The sequence below is a fragment of the Trachypithecus francoisi genome, unplaced genomic scaffold (genome assembly GCF_009764315.1).
Source record: "Trachypithecus francoisi isolate TF-2019V2 unplaced genomic scaffold, Tfra_2.0 Lachesis_group15, whole genome shotgun sequence".
Lineage (NCBI taxonomy): Eukaryota > Metazoa > Chordata > Mammalia > Primates > Cercopithecidae > Trachypithecus > Trachypithecus francoisi.
Genome location: NW_022681460.1, coordinates 15,595,986 through 15,614,391, shown reverse-complemented (window position 1 = coordinate 15,614,391; position 18,406 = coordinate 15,595,986). Strand labels below are relative to the sequence as shown.

Sequence of the window (18,406 nt, the reverse complement as noted above, 5' to 3'; positions counted from 1 at the left end):
TTTTAAAATTACTGGTGAAATGTAAACTCCAGGTAATCTTCCTCCTCTTAGATTTTATTTGATGGCAACTACTTGACACCTTGCATGGTGAGTCAGAGTGGAGCCATTAAAATATAATTTAATTGCAGACAAGTCTTCTAAATAGGCCTTAATATTGTCTCTTCTCCAATAGCCATGCTATTAAGGCTCTGACTGTGGAAGCAGATAGTACAGGAGAAAATATTAAATATCAGTTTCAAGTTGAACATATAAAACAGGTGAAAAAAAACCCCATTAACTTTTGGGGATGGTCTTGGATGTTTTCCACTTGGCCTACACACTATGTTCCTACAGAATTAAAGATAAAATTATGGCAGAATGTCACTGTTTTAGGTTTTTTCCAGCTGTTCCCACAGTGGGCACCAAGGACAGGGCAGCTATCAGTCTCTGGCTGCAGTAATTAAATATTCAGTGACCTTCAGTGCTCATGTTAATAGAATGTTTTCCTTTTGTGTTAAGATACCTTGTTTTATCAGTTAGATTATCAGTCTCTCCTTTTTCCTTCATTTTTCATGTAGACCTGAATCTACCTCTCCTCACCTACAGGTCATAACATATAAACCGTATACTCCTGATGCACCAACACATCCAGTTATTAGGTTGCTCTGGCTGAACGGATTCTCTTCTTGATAACTCTGAAGATTTGTGACACTGATGCTCTTACTCTACTGAGAAGCAGGAGGCAATCTTGATGATTCCCACCAGGCTGCTGTGAGGATAGGAATGCCTCAGGAACATAAAGTGATTCCTGCCTCTTCTTGTTTCAGGTTCAATGGATCCACGTGACTTCCTGAGGGAGGCACAGATAATGAAGAACCTAAGACATCCAAAGCTTATCCAGCTTTATGCTGTTTGCACTTTAGAAGATCCAATTTATATTATTACAGAGTTGATGAGACATGGAAGTCTGCAAGAATATCTCCAAAGTAAGCAAAGACTTAATAAAAGGAATAAAAAAAAAGAGGAATTTAGTTTAGCTAGTCCTATAAATGTCAATTTAGCAAGCCTTCTGTAACCCAAAGGATATTTACTATGTGTATGTCTGTGAGAATGAATGTCTTAACATTGAATGGCTCAGCTACTATTTAATAGGTTATATACTGTATACTCAAAAGGTGGAAAATACTTGTGCAGTGGAAGAGAAAATTTTTCACAACAGATATATTAGAGTAATTGAATGTAACGTGGGAAATTAAAGAATGGATGTTTTGCATGATGCTTTATTTCCTACACTAATTGAACATTATCAGTTATGGACCAATATTTTCTATGGCACAGAATTCGGGGACATGGAATACATTTGGGGCAAAAGGGAGGGATGTATCCTATGTTTATTTTCTTTGCCAGTAGTTGACAACATTGTACTTGTTGCTGTTTAAAATACTTCCACTGCTAGGCAACATAAGAATTGTCAGGCAAAAAAGCAGAAATATACTATTGCTTTATTTCTCTATTTGTTTCCTGTAGTCAGAGAAGACTGAAGGGCATTGTGAAATTTTGATGTTTATTACAAATGGATAATTTAGTAAACCACAATACAGTATAATGAACATTAAAATGAGATGTTCAAAGACGGTGAGATCAAGTACTGATGAATAATTAAAGCTTGAAAAGGAGACTTCTATAATTTCTTGAAATGTCAGGGTGGGAATGATAGAATGTATAGAGGTAAAGGGATGTGAGAATGATGAAACAAAGATTTCAGAAACATAAGAATATCCTCTGATTTCAGGATGCCTTGTGAAGCTGGTAACATTAAACTATAAAACAAGATAAGAAGAACAAAGAACATAATAAGGCCTGTTGAATGCCATTAAAAACAGAAATATACTCAGCTTCATTGCAGAAAAATATTGAATTTAACAGCATCAGAATATGTTACCCACCATAGAAAGATTAAACTCAGCTATTAATAACCCCTTTTGCCTTATTCCCAGGAGGACAAAGTGCAAACGTCATCTTGGGTCATATCTAGCAAAAAATGCTTTATAAAGGTCCCTAATAGTATTCACATAATTACATCTAATGGCCTATTCCCCATCCTCAGATCTACCGACAGCATTTAATTCAATAGACGCTTTCTCCTCTTGGAAATATTTCCTTCATTTGGCTTTCAGGACACTTCACTCAATGGCATTTCCTCCTTCCCTTCTTGGTGATTCTTTTCAACCTATGTGATTTCCTTCATTCCCAGACCTCTCAGTATCTTGGAGTTCTCCAAGACTGTTCACAACATCACTAGTTCCCTTATTAATTTCATCTAATCTCATTGTTTAATTTTTTTGTGTCCTGACAGTTCTCCAAATTTTATTCCCCCTTTACTTGAGAATCATACCCAACTGCCTTCTTAACGTCTCCACTTGAATATTGTATCAGTCTGCATAATGTAAATATGCTGCAATAACTAACAGTCTCCAAATCCCCAAGGGCTTAACACACATGTTTATTTCTTATCCATGCTACATTGCAAAATATATTGGCTGGTGGCTCAGTTCTTTTGATCACCCTGGCAGAGAAAGGGGATGAGACTAATCTCACCCTGATTCTTAAAGCTTCTGACCAGTAGTGACAAAGATAATTCTGTTCCCTTTCCATTTGGACAAATCAAGTCAAAGAGGGTAGGGAAGTACAATTCTGTAAAGTGCTTGAAAGGAGGAAAAAATCATTGTTTGTGAACAGCCCTAATTTCTACTATAGTAGAAATGTCTATTAGACATCTCAAGATGACATGCCCCAAACTGATCTCCCTGTATTCTCCCCAGTAATCTGCTACTCTTGCAGTCTTTCCTTCTTTGACCATATCAACACTCAGGCCTAATACCTTGGTATCGTCTCTACTTTTCATGTTCCATCACTAACCTGCTAGCAAAATCCCATTGGCTGGCCTTCAAAATATATAGAGGATTTTACCTCTCCTCAATGTTCCTACCCTGATCCAGGCTGCCATTGCCTCTCTCCTGAATTCTGCAGTAGCTCCCTGCTGGTCTTCATCTTCTGGTTCTTGTCGCCTTCAGTTTCTTCTCAACACAACAGCTGGAGAGATACAGTTAAAATGTAAATCAAAGCATGTGTAACTCATGAAGTCCTGCATGGCCTGGCTCTCTGTTCCCTCTCTGATCTCATCTTCCACAACCTTCTTCTTGCTCAGTGTGTGTCAGCCACACTAGCCCTCTTTGCTATTTTTCCTACCCTCTGAGCATGCTTTTGCCTCACTTGTTATTTCCTCTGCCTGAATGTTTTTGTTGTTTTGACATTTATCCACATGCTCACTTCTAATTTCCTCAAAATCTCTACTTAGATGTTTCCATCTTGGTGAGTGCTTCACTGGTCACCCTCTGAATTTTAAAATTTAATCTCTTTCTACTGACTCTTAAAGTATTCCTTTTCCCTTGTTTTTTATTTTATCTTCTTGGCTGTTAAGCATCTTATACTGTGTATCTTATTTATCTGACTTGTTTTTAGTATCCTCTGAATATAACTCAACACAGGCAGATAGTGTTTTCTTTGTTTCAGAGTTAGAGCAGTGTCTGGCACATAAGAAAGTATGTACTAATTAGGTATTGAATAAACAGATTAAGTTGGGACCATCTTGAACCTAACAAGATTGGGACTTGGAGTCAAGCTTGTTTTGAGACTCTTGATATCAGCTTGAAAAGTTCCACTTGGTACGTGGCCAACTCCTTTGGCATTGAGGATTTTTGTGGCTTGATAATGTGGTTTACTCGGGGCTAAGTATGAACCCTATCAACTTCAGGGTTAGGCCACCATTAGGGTCAAGTTTACCAGTGCCTTCATTTGTGAGGATGATGCTTAGCAGCCAGGAGGAGTAATGAACATGTGCTCACTGCAGACAGCTCCTTCCCCAATCAAGAGCGTTCACATTCAATAAAGCGATCTTAAAAATGGATGTGCCACTCTTAAGCAGCCCATCATAATGAATATTATTAAGCTGAAAGATTCTTGAGTAATGGAATATATTTGAAAATATTTTCTTGCTGCAAATGTAAATTATCATAGATTTGTGAACTTTTACATCAGTTTTGACCTCTGTTGGTTGTATGAAAAGTATGTGTTGAGGTTTACTTAGGCAGTACTGAGGTTACTGCACCCTTCAAAGTAGGAAATGTGTGTCACTCAATTTCCTCCAGTATTATGCCTATCAGTGCAAACCTTTTTCTGTCCACTGTAATAAAATTAGATGTCATATGTGATAGCTGAAATAACATACATATTTTTTCTATATAACCATTTTTGTAGTTTCTAAGCTTGGCTGGATAATTTTTGTAATACATTTCTGCAAAATGAGAGAGATCTGTAAAAAAACTTTAGTATTGAGAGTAATTAATGACAGATACATCTTATTACAATTTAAAGAGGATAAATAGCTCCATTTTATAAAAGTTTAGTTTGACTTGTTTTTTCCCCAGTAAATACTTTTAGAACATCTATTATCTATCAGACAACTTATTACCTATTCCTTTGAGTAATAGGAATCCCCATGAAATGGGCGAGAATAATTGCAATACTTACTCATATAGTTGTTAGAGTATTAAATTAGGTGATTGACTGGAAATGAACTATACAAGATAGTGATAGGAGAGGATCATATATATACTTTTTTTTTTTTTTAAAAAAAAACACTGTAGTACTTTGTGACAGGCAATTTCTAAGTCTTTTATAAATATTAATTCATTTTTCTTTGTTTTCAATTACTTTTATTTTTTAAAATTATACTTAAAATTCTGGGATACATGTGCAGAATGTGCAGGTTTGTTACATAGGTGTCTATGTGCCATGGTGGTTTGCTGCTCCCATCAACCTGTCATCTACATTAGATATTTCTCCTAATGCTATCCCTCCCCTTGCTCACCACCCCCCGACAGGCCCCAGTGTGTGATGTTCCCCTCCCTGTACCCATGTGTTCTTACTCTTCAATTCTCACTTATGAGTGAGAACATGCGGTGTTCGGTTTTCTGTTCTTGTGTTAGTTTGCTGAGAGTAATGGTTTCCAGTTTCATCCGTGTTCCTGCAAAGGACATGAACTCATTCTTTTTTATGGCTGCATAGTATTCCATGGTGTATATGTGCCACATTTTCTTTATCCAGTCTAACATTGATGGGCATTTGGGTTGGTTCCAAGTCTTTGCTGTCGTGAATAGTACCGCAATAAACATGCATGTGCATGCGTCTTTATAGTAGAATGATTTATAATCCTTTGGGTGTATACCCAGCAGTGGGATTGCTGGGTCAAATGGTATTTCTAGTTCTAGATCCTTGAGGAATTGCCACACTGTCCTCCATAATGGTTGAACTAGTTTATACCCCCACCAACAATGTAAAAGCATTCCTATTTTTCCACATCCTGTCCAGCATCTGTTGTTTCCTGACTTTTTAATATCCCATTCTAACTGACGTGACATGCTATCTCATTGTGGTTTTGATTTGGATTTCTCTAATGATCAGTGAGGATGAGCTTTTTTTCATATATTTGTTGGCTGCAAAAATGCCTTCTTTTGAAAAGTGTCTGTTCATATCCTTTGCCCACTTTTTGATGAGGTTTTTTTTTTTTCTTGTAAATTTGTTTAAGTTCCTTGTAGATTCTTGGTATTAGCCCTTTGTCAGGTGAATAGATTGCAAAAATTTTCTCCCATTCTGTAGGTTCCCTGTTCACTCTGATGGTAGTTTCTTTTGCTGTGCAGAAGCTCTTCAGTTTAATTAGATCCCATTTGTCAATTTGGGCTTTTGTTGCCATTGCTTTTGGTGTTTTAGTCATGAAGTCTTTGCCCATGCCTATGTCCTGAATGGTATTGCCTAGGTTTTCTTCAGGGTTTTTATGGCTTTAGGTCTTATGTTTAAATCTTTAATCTATCATGAGTTAATTTTTGTGTAAGGCGTAAGGAAGGGGTCCCGTTTCAGTTTTCTGCATATGACTAGCCAGTTTTCCCAACAGCATTTATTAAATGGGGAATCCTTTCCCCATTGATTGTTTTTGTAAGGTTTGTCAAAGATCAGATAGTTGTAGATGTAAGGTTTTATTTCTGAGGCCTCTGTTCTGTTCCATTGGTCTATACATCTATTTTGGTACCACTACCATGCTGTTTTGGTTACTGTAACCTCGTAGTATAGTTTGAAGTCAGGTAGCATGATGCCTCCAGCTTTGTTCTTTTTGCTTAGGATTGTCTTGGCTATGTGGGTTCTTTTTTGGTTCCATATGAAATTTAAAGTAGTTTTTTCTAATTCTGTGAAGAAAGTCAATGGTAGCTTGATGGCAATAGCATTGAATCTACAAATTACCTGGGCAGTATGGCCATTTTCACAATATTGATTCTTTCTATCCATGAACATGAAATATTTTTCCGTTTGTCTGTGTCCTCTCTTATTTCCTTGAGCAGTGGTTTGTAGTTCTCCTTAAAGAGGTCCTTAACACTCAATAAACTAGGTATCGACAGAATGTATGTCAAAATAATAAGAGTTGTTTATGACAAACCCACAGCCAATATCATACCGAATGGGCAAAAGCTGGAAGCATTCCCTTTGAAAACTGGCACAAGACAAGGATGCCCTCTCTCACCACTCCTATTCCACATAGTTCTGGCCAGGACAATCAGGCAAGAGAAAGAAATAAAGGGTATTCAAATAGGAAGAGAGGAAGTCATATTTTCTCTGTTTGCAGATGACATGATTGTATATTTAGAAAACCCCATCATCTCAGCCCAGAAACTCCTTAAGCTGATAAACAACTTCAGCAAAGTCTCAGGATACAAAATCAATGTGCAAAAATCACAAGCATTCCTATACACCAGTAATAGACAAATAGAGAGCCAAATCATGAGCAAACTCCCATTCACAATTGCTACAAAGGGAATAAAATTCCTAGGAATACAACTTACAAGGGAACTTCATTCATTTATCTAACCACCTTATGAGGTAAGTATTAGTAGTCCCACTTCACAGTTGAAGAAACAGGTATGGAGAGATTAGGTAACTCATCCAAGTCGGGAGTTTGGCTTCATAGTTCATGTTTTTAACTATATTCATAGCACTGATGTTATCTTCGTAACATCAATCTGTATTAGTTGTCTATTGCTGCACAAAACAGTACCACAAAACTTAGTGGCTTAAAGCAGCAAATGTTTATTATCTCACAGTTTCTGTGGTTAGGAATCTAGGTGTAGCTTAGCTGGGTCACCTAGTTCAGGGCCTCTTACAAGGCTGCAGTCAGGGTGTTGACAAGTACCCAGTCATCTGAAGGCTCTGATGGAGGTAAATCCACTTCTTAACTCATTCATTTGACTCTTGGCAGGAGTCGTTTCCTCCTGGGCTGTTGGACTGAGGAAATCAATTCCTTTCTGGTTGTTGGCTGCAAGATGCCCTTTGCTCCTTGCTACACGGACCTTTCCATTTGGCAGCTTGCAACATAGCAGCTTGCTTTATTAGAGTGAGCAAGCGAGAGAACAACAGGGTGGAGATTATCAGTAAGGCAAAGTCACAGCCTCTTCTAATTTAATCTTGGAAGTGATATCCCACCTACTTCTGCCATATTCTGTTGTTAAACATGAGTCACTAGGTCCAGGCCACAATTAGTAGAAGAGGCTTTCACAAAGGCTTGAATATCAGGAGGTACAGATAACTGGGAGCCATTTTAGAAGATACCACATAACTCACGGTTAGTAACCAGCTTGTCTTAATTTCCATACATTTCTTTTCTTATTGAGTGAATTTGATATCAAAAGGCCTAGCTATTTTGGCTATCATAGCAGCAATGTTTTGCCATTATGCTGCATACTAAGTTATAATTTATTTTCATGCTTCTATCTTGTATTAGACTGCATAATGTCATCTGCTATAATATAGAATTCAAAACTCTCTATGACTTAATACAAAACAATGGTTTTTTTTTTGTTTTTTTTTTTGTTTGATATGGGCCAGACTGCTCTGCTAGGTGACTTTCTCTAAAGGATAATACAGGGATTTAGACTCATGTGGCTCTACCATTTTGAAATGCATCCCTCTAGCCATAAAGATGTGGGAGATTTTAACACCCAGGCTTGTAAGTGATGTTCATCATTTCTGCACACATTGCATTGCCCAGAACTAGTGACAGGGCTCAACTTAACTCTAAGGGAGATGGGAAATGTAATCTTCTGTCTGTGCTCAGGGATAAAAGACAGGACAAAAGGATTGGTAAGCAGTTAATTTCACCTCACAACTTATTGAGATATGCTACTTGCCTTAAAAAAATAAATATATATGTACACATACACTGCTTAAGTGTTTCCCTTAAAAATTCTTTTGGCTCTGTTTATTTCATTTTTTATTAAAAATAGCATATATGTAGAAAACACATAATCATACAATATCATTTAACATGTAATTGTAAAGCAAACAAATAAGCAACCATTCAGTCACTGCCCAGATCAAGCACTAGAATGTGGCCAGCACCCTAGAAACCCCCTGAATACTTTATCAATTACAACCCCTCACTATCCCAAATTTTATGATAATTGCTTTCCCATTACTTTATGTTTACCTCTACCAGAACCTTCTTGTCTTCCTTCTTGATTAGGATTTTGGAATTTGCCAACTCCTTCTTCTGTCTCCATGTCCTCCACTCGTATTTAGCCCTCAAATCCTTATACCCACCTGATCTCCAGTCAAACTGCTCTTCCTATATCCAAGATCACCAGGGACTCCCTTATTATATTTGACAAATGTCTTAGTCCTTTTCTTCGTGGACTTATTTGTGGAATTTGACTATGACGGCATTTTCTCTTTCTCAAAACCTTTGACATGTTACAAGTTTCTCTAGTGGTTTTCTTCTCATATTCTTTTGGCTGATTCTTCACAGTTTTCTTGTAGGTTTATCTTCCTCTGCCCACCTTCAATATTGGTGTTTCTCTGTCATTTCCTAGCAATCTCACCCACTTTTACTGTTTTAACTCCCACTTATAACTTATGATTCTTAAATCTATATCTCTTGCTGCATATTCTCCCCTGAGTTCCAGACCCATAGCTTGTCTTCCTTCAGTCATTTCCACATGGGTAATTCATGTGTATCTCTAACTTAGCAAGTTCTATGTTTTATCTTGATTAGATAGGAGCAATGATAATAACAGATAGGATCCACTGAGTTCTTTCTAGGTGCCAAGCACTGCTTTAAGTGCTTTACATGAATTAATTCATTTTAATTTTCATTTTAACAAGAAATGCCATAAAGTAGTTACTATTATCATTGTACAGATGAGGAAACTGATGCATAGGAATGTTAAGCTGCTTGCCCAAGGTCACAAAGAAATATCAGGCATATCCTTGATTGAAAGTCTGGCCCTCAAGCTTCAAACCAGATTTCCTGACCCCTGTAATGCATACAGCTGCCTCTCAAGTCAGGGCTTGTGTCTATGCTTTTGACCATGAGTCTAATGGACTTTGTGTAGTATTCAGCTTATTCAGACAGGGATATATAAGAGTAATATTAGTTTGAGTTGATGTGACATTATTTTAATTCTCCAGACATCTGAAAACATCTGTCAACAGTATGGCAGCTAAATCCTACCCAGGGATGACTCACCCCATTTCAAAGTAGAAGGAGTCAGTATTATTTTGTGTACAAATACAAAATAGGTAAGTCAAATGCAAATACAAAGAGTCAGTCACCACAAAATAATGCCGACCCCCCTCTACTAATAATAATCAAACTGATTGTACTATATAAATTTTTTAATACTTAGTTATAAAAAATTCCCAGTAGGAGAAACTTTGCCTATTGAAGGTATGTCCATGTCTGGAGAGATGAGCAACCTATTCTAAGAATAACAGATTAAGGCAGAGAAAAAAAAATGTAACAAGCTTGGTGGTACAAATGTAATATACATACTTTATAACTATGGATAGACGACCTTTCATTTGTATTAGTGAGTTAGTTTTTAAAAACAATATGATGGAAGAATGAGAAATTTTCATTGGCTCAGCCATAAAAGTTAGTATTGTTTTATTGGCACAATGACTAAAACAAAGTATGCAATGCTTGAAAGAAATTCAGTAGCAGTTAAGTAATAATTTCCGTGAAGAAATTAGTCAGTGACATATGGTATTGAAATCATGTGGGAAAAAATGCTCAACAGCACTTATCATTAGACAAATGCAAATCAAAACCACAATGAGATACCATCTCTCACCAGCCAGAATGGCCATTAAAAAGTCAAAAAATAACAGATGCTGGCAAGGTTGTAGAGAGAAAGGAATGCTTGTACACTGTTGGTAGGGGTGTACATTAGTTTAATCATTGTGGAAGACAGTGCAGCGATTCCTCAAATATCTAAAAACAGACCTACCATTTGACCCAGCAATCCCATTACTGGATATATACCCAAAGGAATATACATTGTTTTATCATAAAAACACATACACATGTATGTTTCTTGCAGCACCATTCACAATAGCAAAGACATGGAATTAACCTAAATGCCCATCAGTGGTAGAATGGATAAAGAAAATGTGGTACGTATACACCATGGAATACTATGCAGCCATAAAAAATGAAATCATGTCCTTTGCAGCAACGTGGATGGAGCTGGAGGCCATTATCCTTAGCAAACTAATGCAGGATCAGAAAACCAAATACCACATGTTCTCACTTATAAGTGAGAGCTATGTTCACCCACACAGAGGGGAACAACACATACTGGGTCCTATGAGAGGGTGAAGGTGGGGAGGAAGGAAAAGATCAGGACAAATAACTAATGGGTACTAAGCTTAATACCTGGGTGACAAAATAATCTGTGCAATAATCCCCCATGACACAAGTTGACCTATATAATAAACCTGGAAATGAACCCCTGAACTTAAAATAAAAGATAAATAAAATTAAAAAAAGAAAAAAGGCAAAATAGCCACAGTCTCAGATAATTGTAGCCATGTTTGAATCATGCGATGACTTGTTACTTGTAATACTCATTTGAGGAAGAGAGGGCCTTGGAATATGTTTGGACTCTGAAAAAATTGTTGCCTTATTAACCTTTCACAGCAAACTAAGTTGTGTTAATGATATATATAATATATATATATATATAATATATATATATATATATATATAATATAATATATAGCTCAACAGATCAGTGTCATTGTACCTAATCTCACTGATAGCTCATTCATTGAAAATTCTCAGAATTCACTTTATAGTTCAAATGTTCTCTAAAGTAACTTTCTTACTTTTCTCTTTTTGCTTAGGTGATGCTGGGTCAAAAATCCATCTGACTCAACAGGTAGACATAGCGGCACAGGTTGCCTCTGGAATGGCCTATCTGGAGTCTCGGAACTACATTCACAGAGATCTGGCTGCCAGAAATGTTCTTGTTGGTGAACATAATATCTACAAAGTAGCAGATTTTGGACTTGCCAGAGTTTTTAAGGTGGATTTGGTTTTGTTTTAATTAGTTTTCGTAATAGGTCAAAAGTCTAACAGTTAGTAAACCAATAGATATACTGTTATTCTTTAAAACAATGTTTCTCCAAGTTCTGTAGTCCATAAACTACTTCAATAGTCCAAAACCTTACAAACTGCCTGCACATTCCTATTTCTTTATCAAGGAGAAACAAAATAGAGAAAACAGTGACCAACCAGATTGGAAAGTATGTACTTAAGTATATAGTTGAATTAATGATCTATTTTTCAGTTAGTACCAGTCACCTCTGTTCGCCTATATTTCCTTTACAAAAGCTGTACACTTTGTGCAGCGTTAACCTAACCACCATTACTCACTGTATGCCAGACTAATTTGCATGCCACCAGAATTCTTCAGCAATCATTGGCTTTTTGATTTCCCAATTTTTACCTCAGTCTGAAAGATACTCTATAGGAGATGTAATATTAGGTGTTTTTCTCTTAAATTAATTTGAAATTTCCATATTGTACCCTAAAAATATGGATACAGGGCATGAAACAAAAAATAAATGATTCTCTTTTAATCTTCATGAATTCATCATTTTTTTTCTTTTTGTAAATTAATTAGTACCCCAGTGAGTTTATATATTAATTTAAAACACTTAGATCCTACTTTTCATTATTAGCAAGTGGTTACATGGTAATTATCAAAGTCAGTGGCTTTTCAGTATCATCAGTAAATCAAACAATAGACAGACTTCGCTTCCTTTTTTTTTCTCTCAGGATCGGATGTGAAGCCAGAATCATGTATTAATTCTCCAAATGTAGTAGAGTGTTTCTTTCAGTGCTATTCTTGGCACATAGTAGGCTCTTAAATAATATTTTATTAATGACTTCCCACATATTTTTCAGTCTTGTATACCAGATTCAGAATTTGCTAATGTGATTGTCAATTGAACTAAGCTCATTTTGAATCCTTTTTCTCTAAATTTTCATCTGAAGCAGATTATAGATGAATGAGGGTAGCAAAAAAAATTGCTTTAACTTGGCCTGGATTCCTTAATGCATTAACAGGTAGATAATGAAGACATCTATGAATCTAAACACGAAATAAAGCTGCCAGTGAAGTGGACTGCACCCGAAGCCATTCGTACTAATAAATTCAGCATTAAGTCCGATGTGTGGTCATTTGGAATCCTTCTTTATGAAATCATTACTTATGGCAAAATGCCTTACAGTGGTGAGTAATTAATTCTGAAGTGGACCTTTCTGCTGCAGGTCACTTACTTAGGTGTGACTTTAACTGCTTCTCCCAGACTTAGAGGGCAGAGTTATGAGGCTGACCATACCAAGTACCTGCGGGAGCTTGATAGATAAAATTTGATGATGATAATTTGCATTAATGAGGTGGTTTATTACTTCCCTCTCCTTTGCTAGTGAATTGCAGTCTTATAGACATCACTTGCTGCAGGACTTAGTTTAATCTGTGTAACCTGGGAAGGGGATGGTAGACCTCAAAGCTTTGCCAAGGAAATTGACTTACTTAGTAACCTAGAGTATAAATGGCTATAAGTTTAAGACTCTGAGCTTTAACTTGGTTTTTTTTGTTGTTGTTATTGTTTCCGTTCTGTATTTTCTAGGTATGACAGGTGCCCAGGTAATCCAGATGTTGGCTCAAAACTATAGACTTCCCCAACCATCCAATTGTCCACAGCAATTTTACAACATCATGTTGGAGTGCTGGAATGCAGAGCCTAAGGAACGACCTACATTTGAGACACTGCATTGGAAACTTGAGGACTATTTTGAAACAGACTCTTCATATTCAGATGCAAATAACTTCATAAGATGAACACTGGAGAAGAATATCAAATAATAAAGTAGCAAAACAAATTCAAATAGTCAGTTCCAAAGTACAATGTTATCAACCAACTCCACAATCAGTTTATCCTGACGTATTCAAGTGATAGGATAAAGTTGGCCATGTATTATAAAAAAGATTATTTGTGCATTTTATTGACTGGGCAACACTGCAAGACAATCAAGGTGATATATAATTTCCTCACTGCCTGGTAAAATTAAGCACACTAAACAACGTTATTTTTCTTCTTAAGAGATACTTACATTTCAATTTATTGTTTGAAATGCCGATCAAGAGAATCAACAGATGATAGTCAGTTTTTACTCAGTGACTGTTGTAGCATCTTCCTGTTTACTGATTAGAGTGGTTACTCATTATTCCTCAGATTGCTGAATCCCATCAGGCTGTTATTATAAAGGAATTTGATTGCTTTGCTGCACAGCAAGACCTGTGCTTTGAGATTTTTTTTCTCTTTTAAAATATGCTGTAACTACAATGATGGTAAAGCCATGTTAAATGACTTGATTGTACTTGGAGTAATTGCACATTTTTTTCTATGCATAAAAAAATGATGCAGCTGTTGAGAAAATGAATTAAAATCTTTTTCATTTTGCAGAAGGAAATGATGGAATTTTCCTATACTTCAGTATATGTCAACTGAGAGTCATATACATTAGTTTTAATCTCTTAATATTGAGAATCAGGTTGCAAAGCTAATGAGTTATTATCTATGGAAATGTGAGAAATATCTAATAGCCTGTAAAGTCTGAAAAATAAGTATCAAAATAGTTTAGGAAAATGAGAGGAGAACAGTAGGATTGCTGTGGCCTAGACTTCTGAGTAATTAATAAAGAAAAAGAAATACCCTTTGGCCTACAGATCAGAGTTTTATTTATTTTTATTTTTTACTTTTTATTATAGTTTAAGTTCTGGGGTGCATGTGCAGAAAGTGCAGTTTTGTTACATAGGTATACTCGCGCCATGGTGGTTTGCTGCACCCATCAACCCGTCATCTACATTAGGTATTTCTCCTAGTGCTGTTCCTCCCCTAGCCCTCCATCCCCTGACAGGCCCCAGTGTGTGATGTTCCCCTCCCTGTGTCCATGTGTTCTCATTGTTCAGCTCCCACTTATGAGTGAGAACATGCAGTGTTTGGTTTTCTGTTCTTGTGTTAGTTTGCTGAGAATGATTGTTTCCAGCTTCATCCATGTCCCTGCAAATGACATGAGCTCACCCTTTTTTATGGCTGCATAGTATTCCATTATATATATGTGCCACATTTTCTTTATCCAGTCTATCATTGATGGGCATTTGGGTTGGTTCCAAGTCTTTTCTATTGTGAATAGTGCTGCAGTAAACATGCATGTGCATGTGTCTTTATAGTAGAATGATTTATAATCCTTTGGGTATATACCCAGTAATGGAATTGCTGGGTCAAATGGCATTTTTAGTTCTAGATCCTTGAGGAATTGCTAGACTGTCCTCCACAATGGTTGAACTGATTTACAATCCCACCAACAGTGTAAAAGTGTTCTTATTTCTCCATATCCTCTTCAGCATCTGTTGTTTCCTGACTTTTTAATGATCTCCATTCTAACTGGGGTGAGATGGTATCTCATTGTGGTTTTGATTTGGATTTCTCTAATGATCAGTGATGATGAGCTTTGTTTCATATGTCTGTTGGCTGCATAAATGTCTTCTTTTGAAAAGTGTCTGTTCAAATCCTTCACACACTTTTTATGGAGTTGTCTGTTTTTTTCTTGTAAGTTTGTTTATGTTCCTTGTAGATTCTTGGTATTAGCCCTTTGTCATATGGATAGCTTGCAAAAATTTTCTCCCATTCTGTAGGTTGACTGTTTACTCTGATGATAGTTTATTTTGCTGCCTAGAAGCTCTTTAGTTCAATTAGATCCCATTTATCAATTTAGGCTTTTGTTGCCATTGGTTTTTGTGTTTTAGTCATGACATCTTTTCCCATGCCTATGTCCTGAATGGTATTACCTAGGCTTTCTTCTAGGTTTTTTATGGTTTTAGATCTTATGTTTAAGTCTTTAATCCATCTTGAGTTAATTTTTGTATAAGGTGTAAGGAAGGGGTCCAGTTTCGGTTTTCTGCATATGCTAGCCAGTTTTCCCAACACCATTTATTAAATAGGAAATCCTTTCCCCATTGCTTGTTTTTGTCAGGTTTATAAAAAATCAGATGGTTGTAGATGTGTGGTGTTATTTCTGAGGCCTCTGTTCTGTTCCATTGGTCTATATATTTGTTTTGGTACCACTACCATGTTGTTTTGTTTACTGTAGGCTTGTGATATAGTTTGAAATCAGGTAGCATGATGCCTACAACTTTGTTCTTTTTGCTTAGGATTGTCTTGGCTATGCAGGCTGTTTTTTGATTCCATATGAAGTTTAAAGTAGTTTTTTCCAATTCTGTGAAGAAAGCCAATGGTAGTTTGATGGGGATAGCATTGAATATATAAATTGCCTTGGGCAATATGGCCATTTTCACAATATTGATTCTTCCTATCCATGACCATGGAATGTTTTTCAATTTATTTGTATCCTCTCTTATTTCCTTCGGCAGTGGTTTGTAGTTCTTGAAGAGGTCCTTCACATCCATTGTAAGTTGTATTTCTAGGTATTTTATTCTCTTTGCAGCAGTTGTGAATGGGAGTTCACTCATGATTTGGCTCTCTGTTTGTTATTGGCATATAGGAATGCATGTGATTTTTGCACATTGATTTTGTATCCTGAGACTTTGCTGAAGTTGCTTATCAGCTTAAGGAGATTTTGGGCTGAGATGGTGGGGTTTCCTACTTATACAATTATATCATCTGCAAACAGAGACAATTTGGCTTCCTCTTTTCCTATTTGAGTACACTTTCTTTCTCTTGCCTGATTGCCCTGGCCAGAACTTCCAATACTATGTTGAATAGGTGTGGTGAGAGAGGGCATCCCTGTCTTGTGCCAGTTTTCAAAGGGAATGTTTCCAGCTTTTGCCCATTCAGTATGATATTGGCTGTGGTTTTGTCATAAATCTGTCTTATTATTTTGAGATACGTTCCATCAATACCTAGTTTATTGAGAGTTTTTAGTATGAAGGGGTGTTGAATTTTATCAAAGGCCTTTTCGCATCTAGTGAGATAATCAAGTGGTTTTTGTCATTGGTTCTGTTTATGTGATAGATTGTGTTTATTGATTTGTGTATGTTGAACCAGTCTTGCGTCCCAGGGATGAAGCCAACTTGATCGTGGTGGATAAGCTTTTTGATGTGCTGCTGCATTCGGTTTGCCAGTATTTTGTTGAGGATTTGTGCATCAATGTTCATCAGGGATATTGGCCTGAAATTTTCTCTTTGTGTGTGCGTGTGTGTCTCTGTCAGGTTTTGGTCTCAGGATGATGCTGGCCTCATAAAATAAGTTAGAGAGGAGTCCCTCTTTTCCTATTGTTTGGAATATTTTCAGAAAGAATGGTACTAGCTTTGTACCTCTTTGGACCTCTGGTAGGGTTCGGCTGTGAATCTGTTTGGTCCTGGAATTTTTCTAGTTGGTAGGCTATTAATTACTGCCTCAATTTCAGAACTTGTTATTAGTCTATTTAGGGATTCAACTTCTTCCTGGTTTAGTCTTGGGAGGGTGTATGTGTCCAGGAATTTATCCATTTCTTCTAGATTTTCTAGCGTATTTGCTTAGAGGTATTTATGGTAATCTCTGATGGTATTTTGTGTTTCTGTGGGGTCAGTGGTGATCTCCTCTTTATCATTTTTTATTGTGTCTGTTTGATTCTTCTCTCTTTTCTTCTTTTTAGTCTGGCTAGTGTTCTATTTTGTTGATATTTTCAAAAAATCAGATCCTGGATTCATTGATTTTTTTGAAATGTTTTTCATGTCTCTATATCCTTCAGTTCTGCTCTGATCTTAATTATTTCTTGTCTTCTGCTAGCTTTTGAATTTGTTTGCTCTTGCTTCTCTTTTTTTTTTTTGAGACGGAGTCTCGCTCTGTCACCCAGGCTGGAGTGCAGTGGCCAGATCTCAGCTCACTGCAAGCTCCGCCTCCCGGGTTTACACCATTCTCCTGCCTCAGCCTCCCGAGTAGCTGGGACTACAGGCGCCACCACCTCGCCCGGCTAGTTTTTTGTATTTTTAGTAGAGATGGGGTTTCACCGTGTTAGCCAGGGTGGTCTCGATCTCCTGACCTCGTGATCCGCCCACCTCGGCCTCCCAAAGTGCTGGGATTACAGGCTTCAGCCACCGTGCCGGGCCTGCTCTTGCTTCTCTAGTACTTTTAATTGTGATATCAGGGTGTCAGTTTTAGATCTTTCCTGATTCTCGTGTGGGCAGTTAGTGCTATTAATTTCCCTCTACACACTGCTTTCAATGTGTTCCAGAGATTCTGGTACGTTGTGTCTTTGTTCTCATTGTTTTCAAAGAACATCTTTATTTCTGCCTTAATTTTGTTATTTACCCAGTAGTCATTCAGGAGCAGGTTGTTCAGTTTCCAAGCAGTTGTGAGGTTTTGTGTCAGTTTCTTAATCCTGAGTTCTAATTTGATTGCACTGTGGTCTGAGAGACTGTTTGTTATGATTTCCATTCTTTTGCATTTTCTGAGTAGTGTTTTGCTTCCAATTATGTGATCACTTTTAGAATAAGTGTGATGAGGTGCTGAGAAGAATGTATATTCTGTTGATATGGGATGGAGAATTCTGTAGATGTCTGTTAGGTCCACTTGGTCCAGAGCTGAGTTCAAGTCTTAAATATCTCTGTTAATTTTCTGTCTCATTTATCTGTCTAATATTGACAGCAGGCTGTTAAAACTTCCCACTATTACGGTGTGGGAGTCTAGGTCTCTTTGTAGTTCTCTAAGAACTTGCTTTATGAATCTGGGTTCTCCTGTATTTGATGTATATATATTTAGGATAGTTAGCTATTCTTGTTGCATTGATCCCTTTACCATTATGTAATGCCCTTTTTTGTCTCTTTTGATTTTTGTTGATTTAAAGTCTGTTTTATCAGAGACTAGGATTGCAACCCCTGCTTTTTTTTCTGCTTTCCTTTTGCTTGGTAAATATATTCCTCCATCCCTTTATCTTGAGCCTATGTGTGTCTTTGCATGTGAGACGGGTCTC

At 36.9% G+C, this 18,406-nt stretch overlaps 1 protein-coding gene across 4 annotated transcripts in view; it reads left to right on the top strand.

Moving 5' to 3' along the window:
• The window catches only part of FRK (fyn related Src family tyrosine kinase), a 120,069-nt gene extending 105,908 nt beyond the window's left edge, over positions 1-14,161 (top strand). For all 4 annotated transcript variants that reach the window (XM_033234353.1, XM_033234352.1, XM_033234355.1 and 1 more), the window contains 4 exons: positions 807-965; positions 11,269-11,450; positions 12,497-12,662; positions 13,063-14,161. In XM_033234353.1, coding sequence (XP_033090244.1) covers positions 807-965; positions 11,269-11,450; positions 12,497-12,662; positions 13,063-13,274 — 719 coding nt within the window. In that variant the 3' untranslated portion in view covers positions 13,275-14,161. The remainder of the gene's footprint in view (positions 1-806; positions 966-11,268; positions 11,451-12,496; positions 12,663-13,062) is intronic.
• The last annotated feature ends 4,245 nt before the right edge of the window (positions 14,162-18,406 follow it).